Consider the following 19,777-nt stretch of genomic DNA (forward strand, 5'->3'; position numbering starts at 1 on the left):
TGAAACCAGTTAAAGGTTATAGATATGTTAAATAACCATTCCAGAGGTTAGCTGCAAAACTATTGCTATGCAAAACAGTTCTCAATGGCCCTGGTTCTATTTGTCTCTTCCCCCTGGGGCGGTGGGCGAGGACATTTTATATGTCCAATATTTCTATACATTTTGAATTCTGGACACCATTCCAAATCTTTTCTTGGGGCCCCCCCGGCTGCACCCTGTATCAATTCCTCCTTGTCATTGCCAGAATACCACCTTGATTTGCCATATATTTAAATGGTCACTATCTTGTACGCATCAATATAAAGATGTACCTCTCAATTTTACTTTTTACCCAATCCTAGAAATTTTCCCCGCCTTGCTCTCCTGCCTCCTTAATCTATCACCAATGGATTTCACATAAGCCTTCTTGCGTTTCATCCTTTGACTCTAAATGTACGCAGAGAACTGCAAAACTGCCATTCTCCGGAGCATTTTCTCCATCCTCTGAGATCTCGCTTCTGGGCTTGCTCTCAATTTGGCACAAATAAACTCTGATAAACTCTTGTGTTTTTATAACTTTTATAAGGTTTGCACTTTTTTAAAAGATTTTATTTATTTATCTTTAGAGGGGAAGGGAAGGAGAGAGGGAGAGAAACATCAATGTGTAGTTGCCCCTGGTACACCCCTGCAGGGGACCGGCCAGCAACCCAGGCATGTGGCCTGACTGGGAATCAAACTTGGATTGTCTGGTTTGCAGACCCGTGCTCAATCCACTGAGCTACACCAGCCAGGGCTAGGTTTGAACTTTTTATCACTGGCACTTTACTAATCTCTACCTTCGTTTCTTTATCTAACAAAAGGGATAATAATAACTTAGCATTTTTGGGCAGATTAAATTAGATTATGTATGTGAAGGGCCAAACATAGAGCTAGATACATAACGAAGACTCAGTAAATTTTGGTTATTGTAATTATAATTATCATGATTATTATTTGGATACTTCCAAGGGTCTAGCAGGAGGGCCTTTCCGGAAGTAACTTAATATTTGTATGAATCGTGAACCAATGATTTAATCATATATCAGTGACTGAAATGTACTTTGACAGAGTACATTGTCTTTCATGAGGATTTTAAAATATTATACCTAGAGAAATAATATAACTGTTTTATCTTTTCTTAAAAACCTTATTCCCATAATGAGATTTGCGGTTCAAATGAGCTTTATAAAAGAAGCTCCCCCTCCCCCGGATGATTCATTTATTACTCTTCACAAGGTCTCAGTGAAAAGCTAGCAGTGGTTTTTTTTTTCTTTTCTTTATTGGCTAGGCAATTTGCAGCGTCTGCTACAGAAGATACAGTAATTTTTAACTTGCCAGATTTTCTTTCACAAAGCCCTCAGCAGTGGAAGAGAGAAATTTGTTATCCATAACCCTGACAGTAATAATTGTTTTCAATTATTTAAAACAATCTCTCTCACCAACCTGATAAGTGTAAAGTGATATGATGGAAACATTAAGCCTGCAATTCATGGATTAGAAAACTACTGATGTGGAATCAAGTCCATCTGGTTCCTTCATAGCATTGAACTGTATTGAAATAGGCAAAATGCACGAGTCTTGCAGATCTTAGTTTGGACAGAATCTATTGTCTATCCTTCTTTTATTGTTTTAGCACATTGTTTACTTTGCTTGTCCTATGTGCCATGACCATATATGCCATGTGTAAATGACTACATATGCCATATGCCTTAGATATTGCTACTCTTCCTCAGTGGGTTGAGCACCGGTTTGAGAACCGAAAGTTCACTGGTTCGATTCTCAGTCAGGACACATGCCTGGGTTGTGGGCCAGGCCCCTAGCTGGGGGTGTGTGAGAGGCACCTGACTGATGTTCCTCTCAGACATCAATATTTCTCTCCTTCGCCTTCTCCCTCCTTTCCCCTCTCTTTAAAAAAAATAATAAATAAGACCTTTTTAAAAAAGGAACTAGATAACATCGAGTGTAAGAAAACACTGCTTTAGTAGTACTTAAGGTGTGCTACTTCCTAGTCTTCATTGTAATCATAAAGCCTTCTCTGTCGTGAGTATCATTGCTTATCATCATTCTTTAACTTACCACATACAAAATTTAAGTTCCTATTTTTTAAAAGATTTTATTCATTTATTTTTAGAGAGACAGGAAGGGAGGGAGAAAGAGAGGGAGAGAAACTTAGATCGATTGCTTCTCTCAAGACCCCAGCAGGGGCCCTTGCCCACAGCCCAGGCTTGTGCTGTGATGGCATTGAACTGAAGACCTTTTGGTTCTCAGACTGGTGCTGAATCTACTGAGCCACACCAGCCAGGGCTAAGTTCCTATTATTTTAGATTCTCTTCTGTTTATATGTATTATCTCAGGTTTTTATTCTTGGTTTACAAAGTGTATTAATTTTTCTTACCTAACTTATTTTGAACAGTTCAATTTTAACATTTTTTAATTTACTTAACATTTTAAACCTTTATCTTTCCTATTTAATTGTTTAAATATTTTTCTCAACTAGAATTCTCTTTAACTCCCATTGCTTATTTCCTTCCTCTTTTTCTTTCAAGTAATCCTGATGATTTTTGTCACTTTTGGTCTTAAAAGTTTTCTGATTTTATGTCTTATCTTCTTTTCATATATGTATTTTACAATAGCAAGCTGGAAACCTAGTTATGAGGACAGGGCCAAACAGTTTTGCTGATGCATTGGTCATAGCTGAAGAGAGAAAGAACAGAATTAGTACTGAAACCTAGCATTTTAGCTAGAGCCAATGGGTGAAAAGGGGAGTGATTTATCAAGATAAGAAAAACTGATAGAGGAGTAGGTGGGAAGAGAAAATAAGAGTTTCTTTTACTATCACCATCCCCACATAATAAAAGAGAAAACATTTTAACATTAAAAAGAGATACCAGTGCATATATTTTAAGATGAATATTTTTAGTTTTCTGGAAAATTTCACTACTCTATTTTTTTCTTTTTCATTTTGCAGTGAATTGATGAAAATTTCTGGCATTTGGGAATGATTGCTGTAGATAATGGAATGATTTATAGTCCAGGAAAACTCACTGGGGTACCTACAGAGAGAACTGATTGAAAAGGTTGAAGACAATGCCATCAGAATGGAATCTGTGGAGGTAGATTGCAGTTTGGATACGATGAAAGAGAAAGATCTATAAATTTGATAGGAAAGCTGGAGGTTGAGGAAGTTTTGTGTAAAGTCACTAATGTAGATGAAAGAAGCTTTTGCTGAGAGTGAAATGGATGGACATTACTTTTTGAAGGAAAAGTGATAATTTGTTGAGTTCAAAATGGTATCCAGCCGTTTTAATAGGCATGGTGAGCTTTTGGTCAGCTTTCTGAGCTTCAGAGAAGGCCCGCCCAGCCGACACGTTGTCTCTACCTAGTATTATGTTTAATTCAGCACGACTCTGGAGACCACACTGCTTTAAAGATTTAGCTGAAATAAAAGTAAGAAAATAGTAGTAGTTTATAAATGTGTTGTTAGACGCATGTTAAATATTATCTTAATGAGATACGAGTCTCTTAAAATTGAAATTGTCTTCTTTTTCTTACAAAGGTAGCCCTTAACGGTGAAAAGGGCCCACGCCCGGAGCACCATTTCTTCTGGTCCCCCATTCTGGTCCTACCTGCAAGATAGGGCAACGATAATGAAGAACACAGAATTTCAGAGGATGTTAAATGAAATAACGAATGTGTAAAGGAGAAGGAACTCTACACATGTTAGCTATACTTATCTTTCTCCTCTTTTTCCTTTCATGCCCCAGTACTGGCTACACAGAGAGGGTACTAACTTTTTCATGACCGAAGGAGCCAGAACTTCTGACCCCGGAATTCCGGACTTGGAAAGAGTCCATCTATTACCTGTGAAGTGGACTGTTAATAAAGTTTCGTTAATTAAAAAAAAAAAAGCACTCACTAAACTACAAATCCCAGAGTTCCCGTGGAAGCCAAAGAATCTGGAGGCTGTCCAGGAATGCGGAAGTCTTGCCTGCTCGCCCAATCACGCCGGGAATTCTGAGTAGCGGCGCCCAGTCTGGCCAATCCTGAGGAAACTTGCTTCGCGCTGCGCGGGTCCCGCCTCCGCGCTCAGTGCTGACGGGTCTATAGAGGATTTGGCGGCCCCGGGGGCGGGGCCAGAGATCAGCGCCCGGCCTCCCGCCGGGCTGGGTCCTCCCTCCTTGCGGCTCCTGCTCCACCATGGCTCCCAAAGGCGCCTCTAAGCAGCAGTCCGAAGAGGACCTGCTCCTTCAGGACTTCAGCCGTAACCTCTCAGCCAAGTCCTCCGCTCTCTTCTTTGGGAACGCCTTCATCGTGTCGGCCATCCCCATCTGTGAGTTATGGGAGCAGGCGGGCTGGGAGAGAACGCCGGCTGGTCAAGTTGGGCGGGGACGTGGCAGGGCCTGGCGGAATGGCGAGAGAGAGAGAGAGAGTGCTGGGGCACTCGATTTGCGCTCTCACGTAACCTCTGCCAGCCTCAGTGTTCTCGTCTGGGATGGCGGTGGGCTGCATCCCACGAAAGGCACTGGTGGAGCTTTTTAGATGTACGCTGGTTCCCGGGCCTCAGTTGGCGGGGATTGTGATTCACCAGGCAGCCCCGGCTCTGTATTTAAACCCTGGTTAAGATCTGGTGCTGACACTCCTGCATAAAGCCTGTTCTTTGTCCCCTCTCCACTCCCTCAGCCCCAAAACTCTTGATTGCCGTTACGAGATCTTACACTTACATCATTACTTATATTGGAGAACTAATAAATTAAAGGGAGGGAGAGGTTCCCATTAACTCTCGCACTGAATTCGAAGTGTAGCTTTCGGTGAACCGCTTCACACTGCTGAGCATCATTTTCTTACTTTGTTGACTGAGGTTGGACCAGCGATTTACTCTGTTTAAATTTTTTAGCCATCTTATTAGGGCAGTTCTCACTTGGAAGGGAAAACTCTTCAGACTTGGCCAAAGGTTTTTTTAGGGCTCAGGTTTCCAAAATTTGAATTTCCCGTCTCTCTCACTGCTGCACTCTTGTTGGGCATTCAAATCCAGATTTGTTTTTTGTTGTTGTTTTTGTTTAATAAAACCCAGCGCGCAGTTTACATGGCGTGAAGCCCTTGTGGCTCAGTGGCCGCACTGAGCATGCCTTGAGTTCAGATAACAGCCACGTCAGCAGGTAAACGGTGCCTTAGGACTGCACATGGCATTTTGGAATGGCCTGTATTTAGCTTAATAGTAACCTGATGAATGAACTTGGAAGTCAGAATTGTGATTTAGTTGAGCCAGAGTTCTCATTTTAGAAGACACAGAAATCTCATTTGGAAGGTTATGTTTTTCAAGTGTTCTGAATTTGGTAAGGTTGAGACCGTAACTTTTTACTGGACATCCCACTTAAGAAGTTCCTCTTACGCTATATTAGATCCCCTAACCCAGACTGTGTTTTACCAGCAGGCCTTCATAACTGGGTGGTAATGTTTTGTTTCTTTTTGTTCTCCCCCCTTTTTTATCTTCAGGGTTATACTGGCGAATATGGCATATGGATCTTATTCAGTCTGCTGTTCTGTATAGTGTGATGACCCTAGTAAGCACTTATTTGGTAGCCTTTGCCTACAAAAATGTGAAATTTGTTCTCAAGCACAAGTAAGTATATTTCTCAAGTGAGAGTGTGATGCATTTTTATGTAGTAGGATGTCTTAAAGGCCGTTTGTGTTTGTGTAGGTTTCAATAAGCACTAATTTGAGGTCTCTGTGTATCTGTATTTGGGGGGAAGGCACCCTCATGCTATGAAGAATTACTAACTTGAAGCAGACTTCTAACACTGCTATGAAAGTTGGTTTTTAGTGGAATTAGATCACTTTAGCACTATCTGTAGTCATGGAGTTTAATCAGAAAAACAAAACCACTGAGTAAATTAACATTTCAAAAGCAAATGGAATTCTGTCTGGAAAGAATTGTTCCAGGCTCTCCATGTTCTATTTTTGGATGTGTAAAAAGTGGTCTAGTTGTTATTAAACTCTAATGTTTTTTATGCTAATTACATTTTTCTTATGAGTATATAAAAATATAAAAGGTTGTCATATTTCCTCTACTTTAAGATCACAAATATTATACATCATTTTTAAAAATTTCTTTAATTCCCACCCAGTGATACGTTTTTCTTCCATTGATTTTAGATGGAGAGGAAAGGAGGGAGAGAGAGGGAGAGAGGAGGAAGGACTGGGAAGAAGGGTGAGGGAGAGAGAGAGGATCAGTCAGTTTCCTGAGACTGGGGTCCAATCCTGCAACCTAGGAACCTGACTGGGAATTGAACCCTCAGTCTTCTGGTGTACAGGACAGTGCTCCAACCGAGGGAGCCACCCTGCTGGGGCATAAAATACATCATTATTTTAATGATAGTGTTTGAGAAGAAAACCCAAGCCACACAACTACACATTTATACATTCATTATAAGCACTATCTACTCTGGTTTCATAAAGGTCAAAATGTGGGGGAAATAGTCAGAACTTAAGGAAAAGTAGTAACAGTTGTTACTTCCAAGTGCTGTGGTCCTCATGGGAGACAGGTGTCAGTTAATGTTCAATTGGAGAAGGCACCCATTGAAGTACCTTTCATGCACGTTCTGACACTTGATTCAGGATAGCCAGGATATTTCTGTTTCCTTCATGGACCCTTCACGGTTCTCTGTTTCTCTGGAATTACTTTCTTTTTGTTGTTGCTCAAGTGCAGTTTTCTCCATCTTCCCTCCACCACTACCCCTGCCCTCACCCCAATCATCAAGGCAGTCGGAATTTTGTGGAGACTCTGAGGTACCAGTGTGCCTCACGTGCGCTTTGTCTTTTCATTCCCATGGTTCTTGCTCTGTCCTGGAAGCCGTTTCTGCTCGGATTGCTGTAGCAGTCTCCATCCAGTCCTTTAAAGCTTGAGACCCTCTGTGCCCTGCACAGTACAAAGCACGTACATAATCCGTATCATTCATGTGAACTGTAGGTACTGTTCTTGCTTTATTGGAATAACAAATATGTATTCATCCTTATCAGCCATCATTTTAATCCTGTCACTCTCTTAAAACTCACCACGGCCTTCTCTTTTCTAACTGTATTAAAGCCACATTTCTTCCAGGCCCCTGGGGTGCAAGTCATCCGCCTCCTACCAGCCTGGCCACTTGGGCCTTAGCTCTTCTTACTCAGCCTTCATGTCATCCTTTGGAAGGGTTTTGTGTCTGCCCTCATTACTAATTGTCTTTCTTCCTTTCCATTCTTGTATCTCTGTTATTTCAAGAGTCGAGAATCTTTTCCAGAGACATTCTTCCCAGGTATGTTGTCTCTGAGTTACGGTTTTTCTGGCGACAAGGAATAGAGACAAAGTGAAGTGTTCTCAGTTACTGGGGGTTTGTCGTAAGGAGGACAGAATAGGCTCAGCAGCTGAGAGTGGCCCCATCTGCTATTCCGGACGCACGGGAGCTCAGGTTGTGCGTGGCTGCAGTTCTGCTTGGCCAGTGGAGTGATCGGCCACCTTTGTGGTCTTTCTGCTTGGCAGCCCCTCTTCACCAACTGCCACTCCAGGATTCAGCCACCTCCGCCCGTGCCGTTCTGGGCTGTCCTCCTTGTGAGGCACCACTTTCTGTGGATAGTGAGCTCTCAGAGTGGGCGTCTTGCACAGCCCGTCCTTTGTGATCCCCCAGGAACTCAGCCCCTTTGAGACTCGGCATTTTTCCCTTGTCTGCATACCATTTCTTACTCACTTTTTTGAAATCAAAATCATGTTCTTTTTGCCTTCTCATTTCTACTTTGGGCTTCTTGAGGGAAACTGCCATGTCTTAGGTTACTGAAAACAGTTATAAGGGTACATTTATTTCAGTAAACATTTCTATGGATTACTCATTTAATAGATTCTATCAGTGAAATTGTATTTTAATTATAGTTTTGGTTCAGTGCTAAATATTGCCACTGACATTGAAACTCCTACAGATATGAAAGAAGCTTAAAGCTCAGAGACCGAGGAGGATGCTGAGTGTGGCTGGGTGTAAGTGATAGAGGGCGGATGACTCAGAGTTCACGGCCTGGATTTCAGTCCCGGTTCTGTTCGTAAATGTATAACCTTGGGTGTACGTCTTACCTTTCTAGATTTCAGACTCCTGAGCTGTAAAATGGGGGTAGTAATGATGCCTCATAGGATGATGAGGATTAAATATGATAATGTGTGATATTATAAGCATAGTGTCTGTCACATAACAACCGTTTATGTGCAGTGTTGGAGAGTTTGGGGATCAGAGAGCCCTTAGAATTTTTTTTTGAGTTGGCATGACCTAAAAAATGTTTGCAAAAATGTGTTTAAAAATTACATAGGTACTAATGTTGTTAAAGATTTAATTTATTTGTTTTTCAAGAGAGGGGAAGGGAAAGAGAAATATCAGTGTGTGGTTGCCTCTCACATGCCCCCCCTCAGCCCCCCCAAGTAGGGAACTGGCCTGCAACCCAGGCACGTGTCATGACTGGGAGTCGAACTGGCGACCCTTGGGTTCGCAGGTCAAAGCTCAATCCACTGAGCCACACCAGCCAGGGCCATAGGTAGTATTTTCATTTTTTTATTCTGGAAGGGTTCAGACATACTGATGTTAAAAAAATAATAGAAAATACAGTTGGTTTTGTGGGTTTTCTCAGTTGGCTGAGTAGTGAGCCATTGGAGTGACCTCTATTTTTTTTTTTTTTACAGTATTCAGTGCTGAGTGAGGTTTATTCTCTTACATCTTTAATACCAGAGGGTAGGGCTTCTTCTTGAGTTCTAATAAACCGACAGTGTGGTTGTTGAATATAGACTTTTAGACCTAGAAGAGAAGGTAACTATTTATCCGGTTCAGTCTCTTCAGGAGGATTTGTAATGTGAACAGATGACTGACTCTCTGCCCTGAAGATGCTTGGAGATAACTGACTTTTTCAAATAGTTTATTCCTGGTGTCCTGACAGTTGGGGGGTGTGCGCGCACATGGGTATTTTTTCTCTCTTTCTTCAGCTAAGAAAGGTTTCTGCTATAAACCGTGTGCATTTCTTTTCAGTTGGTCATTCTTGGAAAAGAGTGGGCTTTATGTGAAGGTCAGAAACACTGAATGCCTGGTGTACTAGTGAGGTTCAGAACTTTGCCGTCAGTCAGGTGAAGTTGGATTTCTGGGAGGAAAAAGTATACTATACTGTCTTAAAGTATCTCTTAAAAAGATAGTTGTTTGCCCCCTTAGCTGCCTTTTTCTTTAGGTTTCAGAACTTAATTTCCTTTTATCTATTTTTCTTAGACAAATTGATTTTCCTCCTTCCAGTTATCAATTTGTAGAAAAATACTTCAGTCAAAACTGACCAAAGGTTTTTTTTTTCCTTCAAGATTAAATTTTATTTATTTATTTATTTTAATGGCACGATTTATATATTTATTTAATTTTTTCCCAGATTTTATTTATCTTTAGAGGGGAAGGGAAGGAGAGAGGGAGAGAAATATCAATGTATGGTTGCCTCTCGTGAGTCCCCTGCTGGGAACTGGCCTGCAACCCAGGCATGTGCTCTGACTGGAAATCGAACCTCGATCCTTTGGTTCATAAGCCCATCCGTGCACAATCCACTGAGCTACACCAGCCAGGGCTCAAAGGTTTTCTTTTAACAAAGTTGGTTCTAACCTGGTTCTTGGGTCAGATACAGAGATGGAGACATAGGTAAAACCTGTGCCTTCAATGATCTTTGGCTTTTTTCCCCAGGAAGCCATCCTGATTTCTCCAGTAGTTTGGTGCACGAAGCAGAACTAAATATAGCATAGTCACAGGGACTGATTAGCTGAGCATGGCTTGAACAGATTTCTGTCTCTGCAGTTCACATTCTATTGTTTTTAATAACATCTCAGTATCATGTCAGATGTTTTCATGGTGGGACTCTGTGTGTAACTGTTATATGTTGCTCGCATTCAGTTTTTACTTTTTCTTCTATATTTATGGCTAATAAGTTTTTCCTATATTGTGAAAAATGTATCATGTGAAATTTAACTCATAATCTTTGGGGAGACTTTGTATCTCATAGCTTCAATTTTATCCTCTCATTTATTTAGCAATCCCATCTGATAAAATTCATCATATATATTTTTTGATGAGTATATATTTAATTTCTCTTTAATCTGACTTGTCACTGAAGACTCTGGTCTGATATTTTAAATATATTATTTCCAACCTTTTCTGGCTGATTCCATAGTATCTTTTTGTGCAACTCTCAAACCAGTGGTCCATTTAACTAAAAGTGGTATGGTTGGTCCCTGACCACGTGGTTTTATTTCTTATTAGTGAAATCGTCCTTTGGAGTGGAGTTGAAAGCATTACTTTCAGATATTACAGCTGTTAATTTCCCTTTTGTTTTTTTAAGCCTAGTTTTCTATCCCATTATTTACTGGAATTAAAATCATACATCATTTGCTAATGCCTTGTCAAATTTATTTGTTGAACAGTTAAATTATAGGCTGAAACAAAATGGGTTCATCATGATTCATAACTAAACTGTGCTAATGCAATTTGACTTCAGTTTCCATATTAAATACATAAACTTTGGAAAATTCTTCCTTTTAAGCAGAAATGAAACACATAACTAATAAACTGTATCTTGGAAGTTTCTCGAACTCCCTCTCTTTTGGCTAGTGCAGTGTAATAAACTTGGAACTTTCTGTACAGTTTACTTTTTTGAAATGTAAAGTATTATACAGTTGCCAATACAAAATATGAGTACAGGGTGTTCCTGAGAGATAGTGATGTCCACTCCCAGAGCACATGGAAACATTTTTTCTTTTCCTTCCAGAGTAGCACAGAAGAGGGAAGATGCTGTTTCCAAAGAAGTGACTCGGAAGCTTTCTGAAGCTGATAATAGAAAGATGTCTCGGAAGGAAAAAGATGAAAGGTTTGACTCCTTATTGAAACTGTTTGTGGTGATCACAAAAAAGGGGATACTTTGTAGAAAATACGTTTTTGATTTCTGCTTAGAGAATGTGGGTGTTGGAATTGACTGAGGCCAACATTGGTTTTGTAGAAGAGGGTAGTAATGGGAGTAACTGACTTTCTGAGTTTTTAATACTACCAGATACTTTCCTTTAAGTTGTATACACAGTTCTCGTATTTCTCTAAACAGTGCTAAGGTAAGCACTGTTGTTATCTCCATTTTACATCTCAGGAAACTGAGGTATGGGAAGCTTGAGTGACTTGCCTATAGCCAGAGATTGGCTTGTGGTAAAGCCCTGGTAAGAACAAATCTGGTCTGGCTTGTGCTTCTAACTGCCTTGCTGCTGACTTAGCTGTGTGACCTTGGGCTCATCACCTAACCCCTCTGGGTCTGAACAGTTTATATTGTGTTGTGTGCTTATATTTTTAGGTGGTGGTATTTCTGCTACTGAGTTTTCAGTCTGGGTTATCTGCTCTGGTTGGGAAAAAACTCAACCTTCATCATGTTTGTTAGCCCTTGCCCCGACCCCAATTTTTCCTGTCAACTACTCTTAGAAGGGTTAATAAACAGTCTAACGTCTGAGTAGCAGAAGTCTCTGAATGATCAAGCAAACTTGTGCTTCAGAGTTGCCAGATGGTTGAATAGAGTCATGAATCGAGGCCGTTCTCATGGATCTTAAGTGTTGGGATCTACAGAGTGGTTTGTGAAATGGAATTTTTATCCCACCTTGCTCCAGAAAGACTTTGTGGGGATTTGTGATATCAAAGTGCTTATACAACAAAACAATGCAGTTTTAAAAGGGTAGAAGCCATTTAAGAATAAGAAAGAGTAGGCGAGGACCTCAGGGTTAGTAATAGCATTTGAGCACTCAGCTTAGCTCTGAGCTTCCAAGTGTCAGGAGAAGCATCTGGGCCAGTGCTGCTTTCACTGTCTGATGAGAAGCTGTATGCATATCCTCCTGAAAAGAAACTTTCCTGGCACTGAGTCTTGGAAGGGCTTTATCAAGTGGATCCTTATTTAAGGGACACTGAGTAACTTAATGAACAAGGTCTTCGTTTTGGAACGGCACCCAGACATTATTGCAGTGGTTATCTCCTATGGATCCTTTATGAAACTGCAGCCACTGTACTAAAACCATGGCCGGAAGGCCTTTCTTCAGAGAGCATCTTCAATGAGGAGGTCTGGCTGCATAGCTTTCTGATTGCAAATTTTGGCATAGGGATGGAGGTTAGAGAATCTAGAGCACATTTTAAAAAACTTTTTATTGAATTATAATGAGAATAATAGTTCTTAAACTGGAGTGCATATCTTAGTTACCCAGTTTCAAAATACTCATTATAGCTCTTACAGGTTTCAGGTGGTTATTATATCAGAGATAGTAAGTGGGTCTCATCTGCCTACTGCAGACTTGCCTGATTTGGTCTGGTACTTGTTCTTGGTTCTGGGACGTGTCTCAGAATTTTTCTCAGCACTGTATTCGCTTGGTCACTACTAATGGATCAGAGTTGGAATTGGAAGAGAAACCTTTGTGCCATCTGATATTTCAAAGGAGGATGAAGAGGAGGTTTCGCTGACACATAAAATGCAGAGTGTTAGAAGATTATGAAATTTCTATTCTTGTTCTTAGTAAAAATTTGAGCTGCTATTCGTTTTGTATTTCTTTCACAAAAGCTACACTGGGTGTAGTTGTACCCAGGTCTATACTCATGACTCACTCTGCTAACAGAGACCACAATTCCCATTATGATCTACTGTTTTTGTTTTTCAAAGGAGAGATTTGATTTAAGAGAAGGCAGGGATGTATATCTATCAAATCTTCATCTACCGTCATTTAGAGTATGTACTACATGCCACTTTGAAACTGCTTGGCCATCCATTCATGGAGGAAATTAGTGGAGGAGAATCAAAATTTCATTGATATTTGCCTCAGGGTGTGATTATTTTTCCTTGACTTACCAGTGATCTGTCATTTACCATTATCTGATTGTAACAGTTGTTGAGTTTGATCCCAACTTTTGTCTTGTAGTAAGAAGTGCTCCTTGGAAAAATGACTCCTTGGGAAGTGCTCTCCCAAATTAGATTTCCTAACAGTGAAGTTTTGTCAGAAGCATTGCTGGTGAGGCCACTTGGGAGTCCTAAGTTTTTTCAAAATGAACCAGAATATGTGTGGACTAGAAAAAGTTCTAAAAGCTGTCAGGCAGTCCTGACTCCCATACACTGATGCAACGCCTTGTTGCATTGGGAACTGGGGTTGGGCTATTTCTTCCATCAGAACTATTTTGAAGATGTTTCTGACTCAGGGGCATGGCAGGGAGTTAGGGAGAAGTGCTGGGATGGAGGTCGGGTGATACAGTCAGCCATAGTAAAGGCACACTAATAGCCAGTACAAGGAACCTATCTTCATTGGGTCTTGTGCCAGAGCCTTAAAAACAGACAGTTGTTCTGTGTTTTAAACCATGTTGGGTTTATGCATCTTCCTGAGTTGGTGTTTTCTTTGATCAGTCGGTGTTAGAATGGTATAAGGTATCTCTTCCCATTCCAAGTCATTCATACACACACACACACACACATGATCTTTCTTTATTTTTAGAAAAAGGGGTAGGGAGGGAGAAAGAGAGGAAGAGAAACATCGATGTGTTAGAAAAACATCAGTTGGTTGCCTCTCACATGCCCCCAACCAGAGACCTGGCCTGCAACCCAGGCATGTGCCCTGACCCTGAATCAAACCAGCGACCTTTTGGTTTGTGGAGCAACGCCCAGCCCACTGAGCTGCACCAGTCAGGGTCAAGTCATACATATTTTTACGTTTAAACTTCTCTGAAATCAGAAGTTGTTTTATAGTTGGTGGCTGCATTGAATGTAATATTCTTCACTTCTCCCACAGTTATAGTAATTGGAGATTTATTAAGTTAATGGTATTCACAGAATTAAGGAAATTGGCATATATGTTGGAGAGTGCGAATTTCTTGTGATGGAGATACAGCACGCATACTCTTCGTTTAGCTCCTATATATAGCCACACTTGTTGACTCTGGATGAGAATATTTGCTGAATAAAATGGGGCATCTTCCAGGGACATTAGCCATAGTGTCATCCTTAGGATCAGGGACAGGTGTCTGTGATCTGGCCCCAGAGTAGTGTATTTTGGTGGGGCAGGGGCACAAAGCATCAATGGCAGGGGCTTTCAACTTCTGGATAATGACCCACAGTAAAAAATAAATGTTTCCTTTTCACCAAATACACTCACACGTACGCACGTGTAATGTCTCACAAAATAGTAATTGCCCTACTGTGTGTGATGCACTTGGTATTTTTGTTCTGTCCCATGTATTTTCTTAAACATGAGGCGAGAAAAAGCTGGAGGAGTTCATCACCACCAAACCAGTTACCAAAAATGTTAACAGGACTTTCATAAGAAGAAGAAGGAAAAAATGAATATGAAAATGTTACAAAGAAAAAGTCTCATTGGCAAAGCAAACACAATAAAAGCAGGGAGTTAGCCGACACTACAGCAGTGTAAAGGTTAAAAGACAAAAGTAGGAAGATCATGTGAAATTACAACAATAAATTAAGGGATATGTGTATACACACACGAAGTCAAAAATAATGACAAAAACAAATGTGGAAGGGATTAGTAAAAGTGGAAGTGATTTTAGAATGTGTTTGAATTTAAGTGACAATCGACTTAAAACAGACTTCTGTAAACATAGCTTGGTATATATGAAGCACTTTGTTACCACAAACCAAAAATCTACAAGAGATATACCGGAAATAAAAGAAACAAATCAAAATATAACACTGCAAAAAGTCACCAACATAGAAGAGAGCAAGATAATAAGAAAGGAACATGGAAGAACTACAAAAACAAGAAAAAAGAACAATTAATGAAAGTAATAAGGATATATCAACAATTACTTCAAATATAGTGGATTAAATGCTCCAATCAAAAGAAAAATGGATAAAGTTGAGGTTTTATATATATATATATATGTGTGTGTGTATGTGTATGTATGTATATATATAATGAAGTATTACTTGGCTATAAAAAACAAGGAAGTCTTATTTGCAAGAACATGAATGGACCTAGGGGGTATTATGCTAAGTGAAATAAGTCGGAGAAAGACAAATACCATATGATTTCACTTATATATGGAATCTAAAATACAAAACAAACCAAACATGGATATAGAGAACATTTTGATGGTTGCCAGAAAGGAGGAGGGGGGGGTTGCTGGGTGAAAAATGTGAAGGGACTGAGAAGTACAGACTGGCAGTTCCAGAATAGCCTCGGGTTTTAAGTACAGCTTAGTGAGTATAGTGAAAAACATCGTAATAACTGTATATGGGTGCCAGGCTTATTGGTGGGTGGGTCACTTCGTAAGTTATATAAATGTCTCACCACTGTGCTGTACTTCTGAAACTAATACTGTCACTGAAAAATAGAAATATTTAAAAATAAAAAAGGGCTGGTCTCAACCCACTGTTATTTTTTATAAGCATTGAATCCACTCTTGATTTCAAGTCCCACTAATGGGTTGCAACTTACCCTTTAAAAAACTACTTTACAAAGAAATTAACCAAGAGACATAAAGGCTCCATTATTCACAAGCACCCTGGCACTTCCTTCTGCCCATGTGAAGAAGTGTAAGAAAAGGTTGATAAAGTACTAGTAAATGAGTAAGATATAATGGGTAAAGTGGTTTAAAAAGAATAAATGGGTTTTACAAAAGTTAAAGTATCCTAATGATCAAGCAGGTTTTTTGTTCGAATTAAGTAGAAATGGCTAAAGATAGTCATAAACAAGTCTGCTTTTGTGAGGCCTCAGCTAGTCTTGTTCCGGGGACTGTATTATAAAGTGTAATGCTGAAGGCTGACATCTGTTGGCTGGACAGTCTCGAGCCAGCCAGCAGCCAAGGAAGCTCTGTCAGGCTGCGACTGGCCAAACTGGTGTTAGGTGAGGACCTAGAGCAAGATGCCTGTTTTAGCTGATGAAATCAAGCCCCATCGATCAATCACCCCCTTTATCCAAAGCCCCAACTGCCTGAGTAAAAAAGGTAACTTACCCAGCAGCTGTTTTCTTAGTCATCAATAGAGTGAAATACCTTTTTCAGTATAAAGGACAGTGCTGACTAAATTTAATAGTGAAAACACATTCTGCCCAGGTTACTGAAGGAAAAACTAACTTTACTATGAAGTAGAGCCATGTGGTATTAAAATTTTTAATACATATTTATAAACTTGATTGACTTGTTTCTCCGTCTACAGAATCTTGTGGAAGAAGAATGAAGTTGCTGATTATGAAGCTACAACATTTTCCATCTTCTATAACAACACCCTGTTCCTGGTCTTGGTCATTGTTGCATCCTTCTTTATATTGAAGAACTTCAACCCCACAGTGTATCCTTTTACTGGCCGATTATTTTTTTTAGAAGTCTAGAAACAGTAGTTTGTTTTGGTTTTATACAGGGAGTCAAATTATTAAACAGACTGTGACCTTAGGCAAGTTTCTGAGCATTTAAAATAAAACCAAAACTAAAATAAGGGCTTTGGTTTGATGTAAAATTCTGTCGAGTTAATAAGTTACGACTTCATGATATGTAACAGTAAGCAGCCTCACAGATACAGCACCTACTTTAAAAAAGAGTTCCGAGGAGCAAAGGCAAACTTTCTTCCTGTGATAGCTCCTGCTGTAAGCCACGTAAGCCATGCGTCTCTTGCTACTTTGGAGCTCTGGGGTTGGGGTGGGAGGGATAGCCAGAGCAGTTAAATAGGCACATTTCATAATATCCTAACCGTGTTTCAGGCTGCCCTTAAATTGAACTTATGGGCAAGAATCAGTCTTCTCTTGTTATGGTAATTTATTAAAGGTGTTATTTCAGAAGGTGCAGCCACATTTTTAACGGCTGGAGATTCTGCTGTAATGATCAGGCACCCTTCACCTGGTGTCTTCTGGGGAGTACTGCAGTGGTTTGTCCCAGCCGGGTCCCCGGGCCAAGAGTAGCTGCGGGCTTTCAGAACCTCCTTCCCTTTACAGGCCCACGGTAGCCAATACACTGATGGATGGGGACTCTTATTTTTTTCTTTGCTGTGGAGGGGAGAAAGCAAAACAAGTCTCTTTTTCCTTATATGCTTTGATCAGCTCTTCTCCTGAAGGTTAAATAGAATTCAGATATTTAATTTGTGATCCCAAGTCCAATTTTAAAATTGGTACACATTTCCTGTGAACATTTTGTGTTTTTTATAGTCTTCTGACTTGTAAATTGTGTTTGCAGACAGTGGGACTACATACCATACAGTGTCGGGAGGGAAGCAGTATATTCCAAAGAGATGGGCTCTTTTTGTTTTGTTGGAAAACTGATTTTGGGTTCTTAGTTTTTCCTTAACATTAAATTCTCACAGGAACTATATTCTCTCCATCAGTGCTTCGTCAGGTCTCATCGCCCTCCTGTCCACTGGCTCCAAGTAGATAGACCACGCCAGCTGCACCTCCAGCTCCGTATCTACGGGGGGCCTGTGCTGTATGAAAAGCAGCGGGGTGGTCGGGGCGGTCAGGGTGGGGGACACATGCGATGTTTTTATAGTCTGCAGTTTGAAGGTTTGAAAAACCCAGCACATTGTAATTTAATATTTGTTTATTGGCTCTTTTTTGACAGACGGTTGAAATTACATAAGTTGAAAGGTACACTCCGAGTACCGGGACACTTATTAAAAGGCAAAGCGTGTCTCCCAATGTGCTGTAATCACAAGAAGAGAAAATAACTTGTTTCTTTGATTTGTCAGAGGTCACAGTAACCTGGACTGAACTGTTGTTATTTGTAATAGTAGCAAGAAGTTAACTGCTGGTTCTGTGTGTTCCAAACACAATATTACAACTGTTTTGGAGCCATAAATACCAAAATGAATCCTCTTCCTTCCCCTTTCCCCCAGCTGGGGGGCGGGACTGAACTTCATGTTTACAAGTCTGAATTTGTGATTTGAAATAACTCAATTAAAGTTAAAAACGTGGTTTCTCCAGCTTAGGGAATAGAAACTTGTGGAAAAGTTCTTTTTTAAAAAAGAAGAAAGGCAAGCCACGGCAGTGACTACTGACAGTGCCCGGGCATATGAGGGTTGCCCTGTGAGGTTGAAGACGCCCTGTTTGGCTGTATAGCTTTGGCCTTGGGCAGCCAGGGAGGTCAGTTTGACCCTCTCATGCTGGTTTGACTTGTTGACAGACAGTCACTGTTTTCTGGGAGCGGAGTTTTACTGCTGGAGGGTTGGTCTGTAAGAGAGCGAGCCTCTTACTTGAATATTGACATGTAAAAGACCAGAGTAATTTTTATGATCTTAGCTCCAGAATTTGAAGAGCATTCCAAGGAATGAAAGTGATTTTAGTGCTCATCAGCATTTTACCACTCAGACACTCATAAATTTGACGTTTCAGTCCACAGGTTCCCATTGATTGTGAATAAAATATTGATCTGTTCAGCCCTTGGGGGTCCAGCCAAGAGTCATTTCTCTTTTTAACCAGTGTGTGTACAGATGTTATTTTCTGTGTGTGTCATGATGTGAAAAAGCTTGGGAAGCTCTTGGAATCCCAGGTGATAGTGGTTTCATATTCCTTTTAGCCTTGACCATATCCAATATTCCTTGTAAGCAGTACCTCAAAGGAAATATATGTCTAATTCCTAACCCTAGTTTTAATCTTCCCTTTCCACTTCTGAATTGGAGATGAGTGTTCCAAATAATACTTGCTGCTTTATTTATAACTTTATAGAGTCATCAGGAGCTCACGTTTTGCTTCCAGGCAGTTAGGTGTTTTGGTGAGGCCGCACCCCAGGACTCAGAAGGAGTACAGGGAGGAGTACACTTGCCTCGTGGCCCAGGTCATCAGTGTCTGCAGTGGAGGGTTCTGTTCCGTCGCTGCTTCTAGTTTGCAGTCATTTCTGCTGGTACATCGTCACCCACATGCCGTCACTGGATAACAGTGAATGGGGATGTCAGAAAAGATCCACTGCCGAGTAGCGTGGCACCTAAGAGGTTTATTTTTAGGTTTAACCTTTTTTACCCCTGTTGATAAATAACCATCAGTAGTTTGACTACTGATGGAGTGGCTCGGAGTTTTGTGTACCAGATGTATTGCTTACTCAATGAAATGGCTGTTTGACAAACCATCAGCATCTACTATTTGTTACCAGACCTGGGTGGAGTATCTTTTTAAATTGCCAGCAAAAATTGCCACTAGATGGCAGTGGGTGTGTAGATGAGGGAAGAATTGCGGTCATTGTTAGTAAGCACAGTGTAGCTGAAGTGGGGTGGTGAAATAGAGGCATCGACTTAGTGTTCTTCAGACACTTTCTCTTGTATTGATAAACTAAATAATTCGTAGAAAAGCAAGTTGGCATAATTTCATTTTGATTCTGAGTTTTTCTTACAGCACTCTGCTTTTCATCTTCGTGACGATTTCTAGCTTCCTACACAAGGTAAATTTCTCTGCACAAGTTTATAAGGCATGTACTCACAGTTCCACAGTTTTAGGCAGGACACGAGTGCCCTGCTCTTGCAAATTGCAGAGCCTCTTCCCCAGTCCTCTCCGCGTCATCCTAATGGCTATGTGGCGCACAGAATGGTGTAGTTGGTAAAGACGTGCTGGAAAAATTTTCATCTCAAAAAGACTCCCAGATCCAACAACAGGAAAATAAAGGGTTCTCTTGTGATTGGGATTTAAAGTGATTCAATTCCTTTTTTACACCCCTGTGACAACTAGAGGCTTAAGGTGTTGGAGCATTTTATATTTCCCTATTTTTAGTTTCTTCATTTGCAACTTAGTAAAAATCTTGGATTGAAA

At 40.4% G+C, this 19,777-nt stretch overlaps 1 protein-coding gene across 1 annotated transcript; it reads left to right on the forward strand.

Annotated features, from left to right (window-relative positions):
* Positions 1-4,157: 4,157 nt before the first annotated feature.
* On the forward strand, positions 4,158-18,432 carry SSR3 (signal sequence receptor subunit 3). The gene is made up of 5 exons (XM_037155965.2): positions 4,158-4,348; positions 5,512-5,638; positions 10,813-10,911; positions 16,216-16,347; positions 17,350-18,432. The coding sequence occupies exons 1-5, from the start codon at positions 4,216-4,218 to the stop codon at positions 17,414-17,416; spliced, it is 558 nt and encodes a 185-aa protein (XP_037011860.1). The 5' UTR covers positions 4,158-4,215; the 3' UTR covers positions 17,417-18,432.
* The last annotated feature ends 1,345 nt before the right edge of the window (positions 18,433-19,777 follow it).

This window comes from Artibeus jamaicensis, unplaced genomic scaffold, assembly GCF_021234435.1.
Source record: "Artibeus jamaicensis isolate MK-2021 breed Jamaican fruit bat unplaced genomic scaffold, CSHL_Jam_final scaffold_474, whole genome shotgun sequence".
Classification (NCBI taxonomy): domain Eukaryota; kingdom Metazoa; phylum Chordata; class Mammalia; order Chiroptera; family Phyllostomidae; genus Artibeus; species Artibeus jamaicensis.

Bases quoted from the DNA above. Each gene is read 5' to 3' on its own strand.
- SSR3 (XM_037155965.2), top strand. From the start codon at position 4,216: ATGGCTCCCAAAGGCGCCTCTAAGCAGCAGTCCGAAGAGGACCTGCTC. The intron at 10,912-16,215 runs GTTTGACTCCTT...CTCCGTCTACAG, and splicing joins CGGAAGGAAAAAGATGAAAG to AATCTTGTGGAAGAAGAATG. The intron at 16,348-17,349 runs GTATCCTTTTAC...AAATTCTCACAG, and splicing joins AAGAACTTCAACCCCACAGT to GAACTATATTCTCTCCATCA.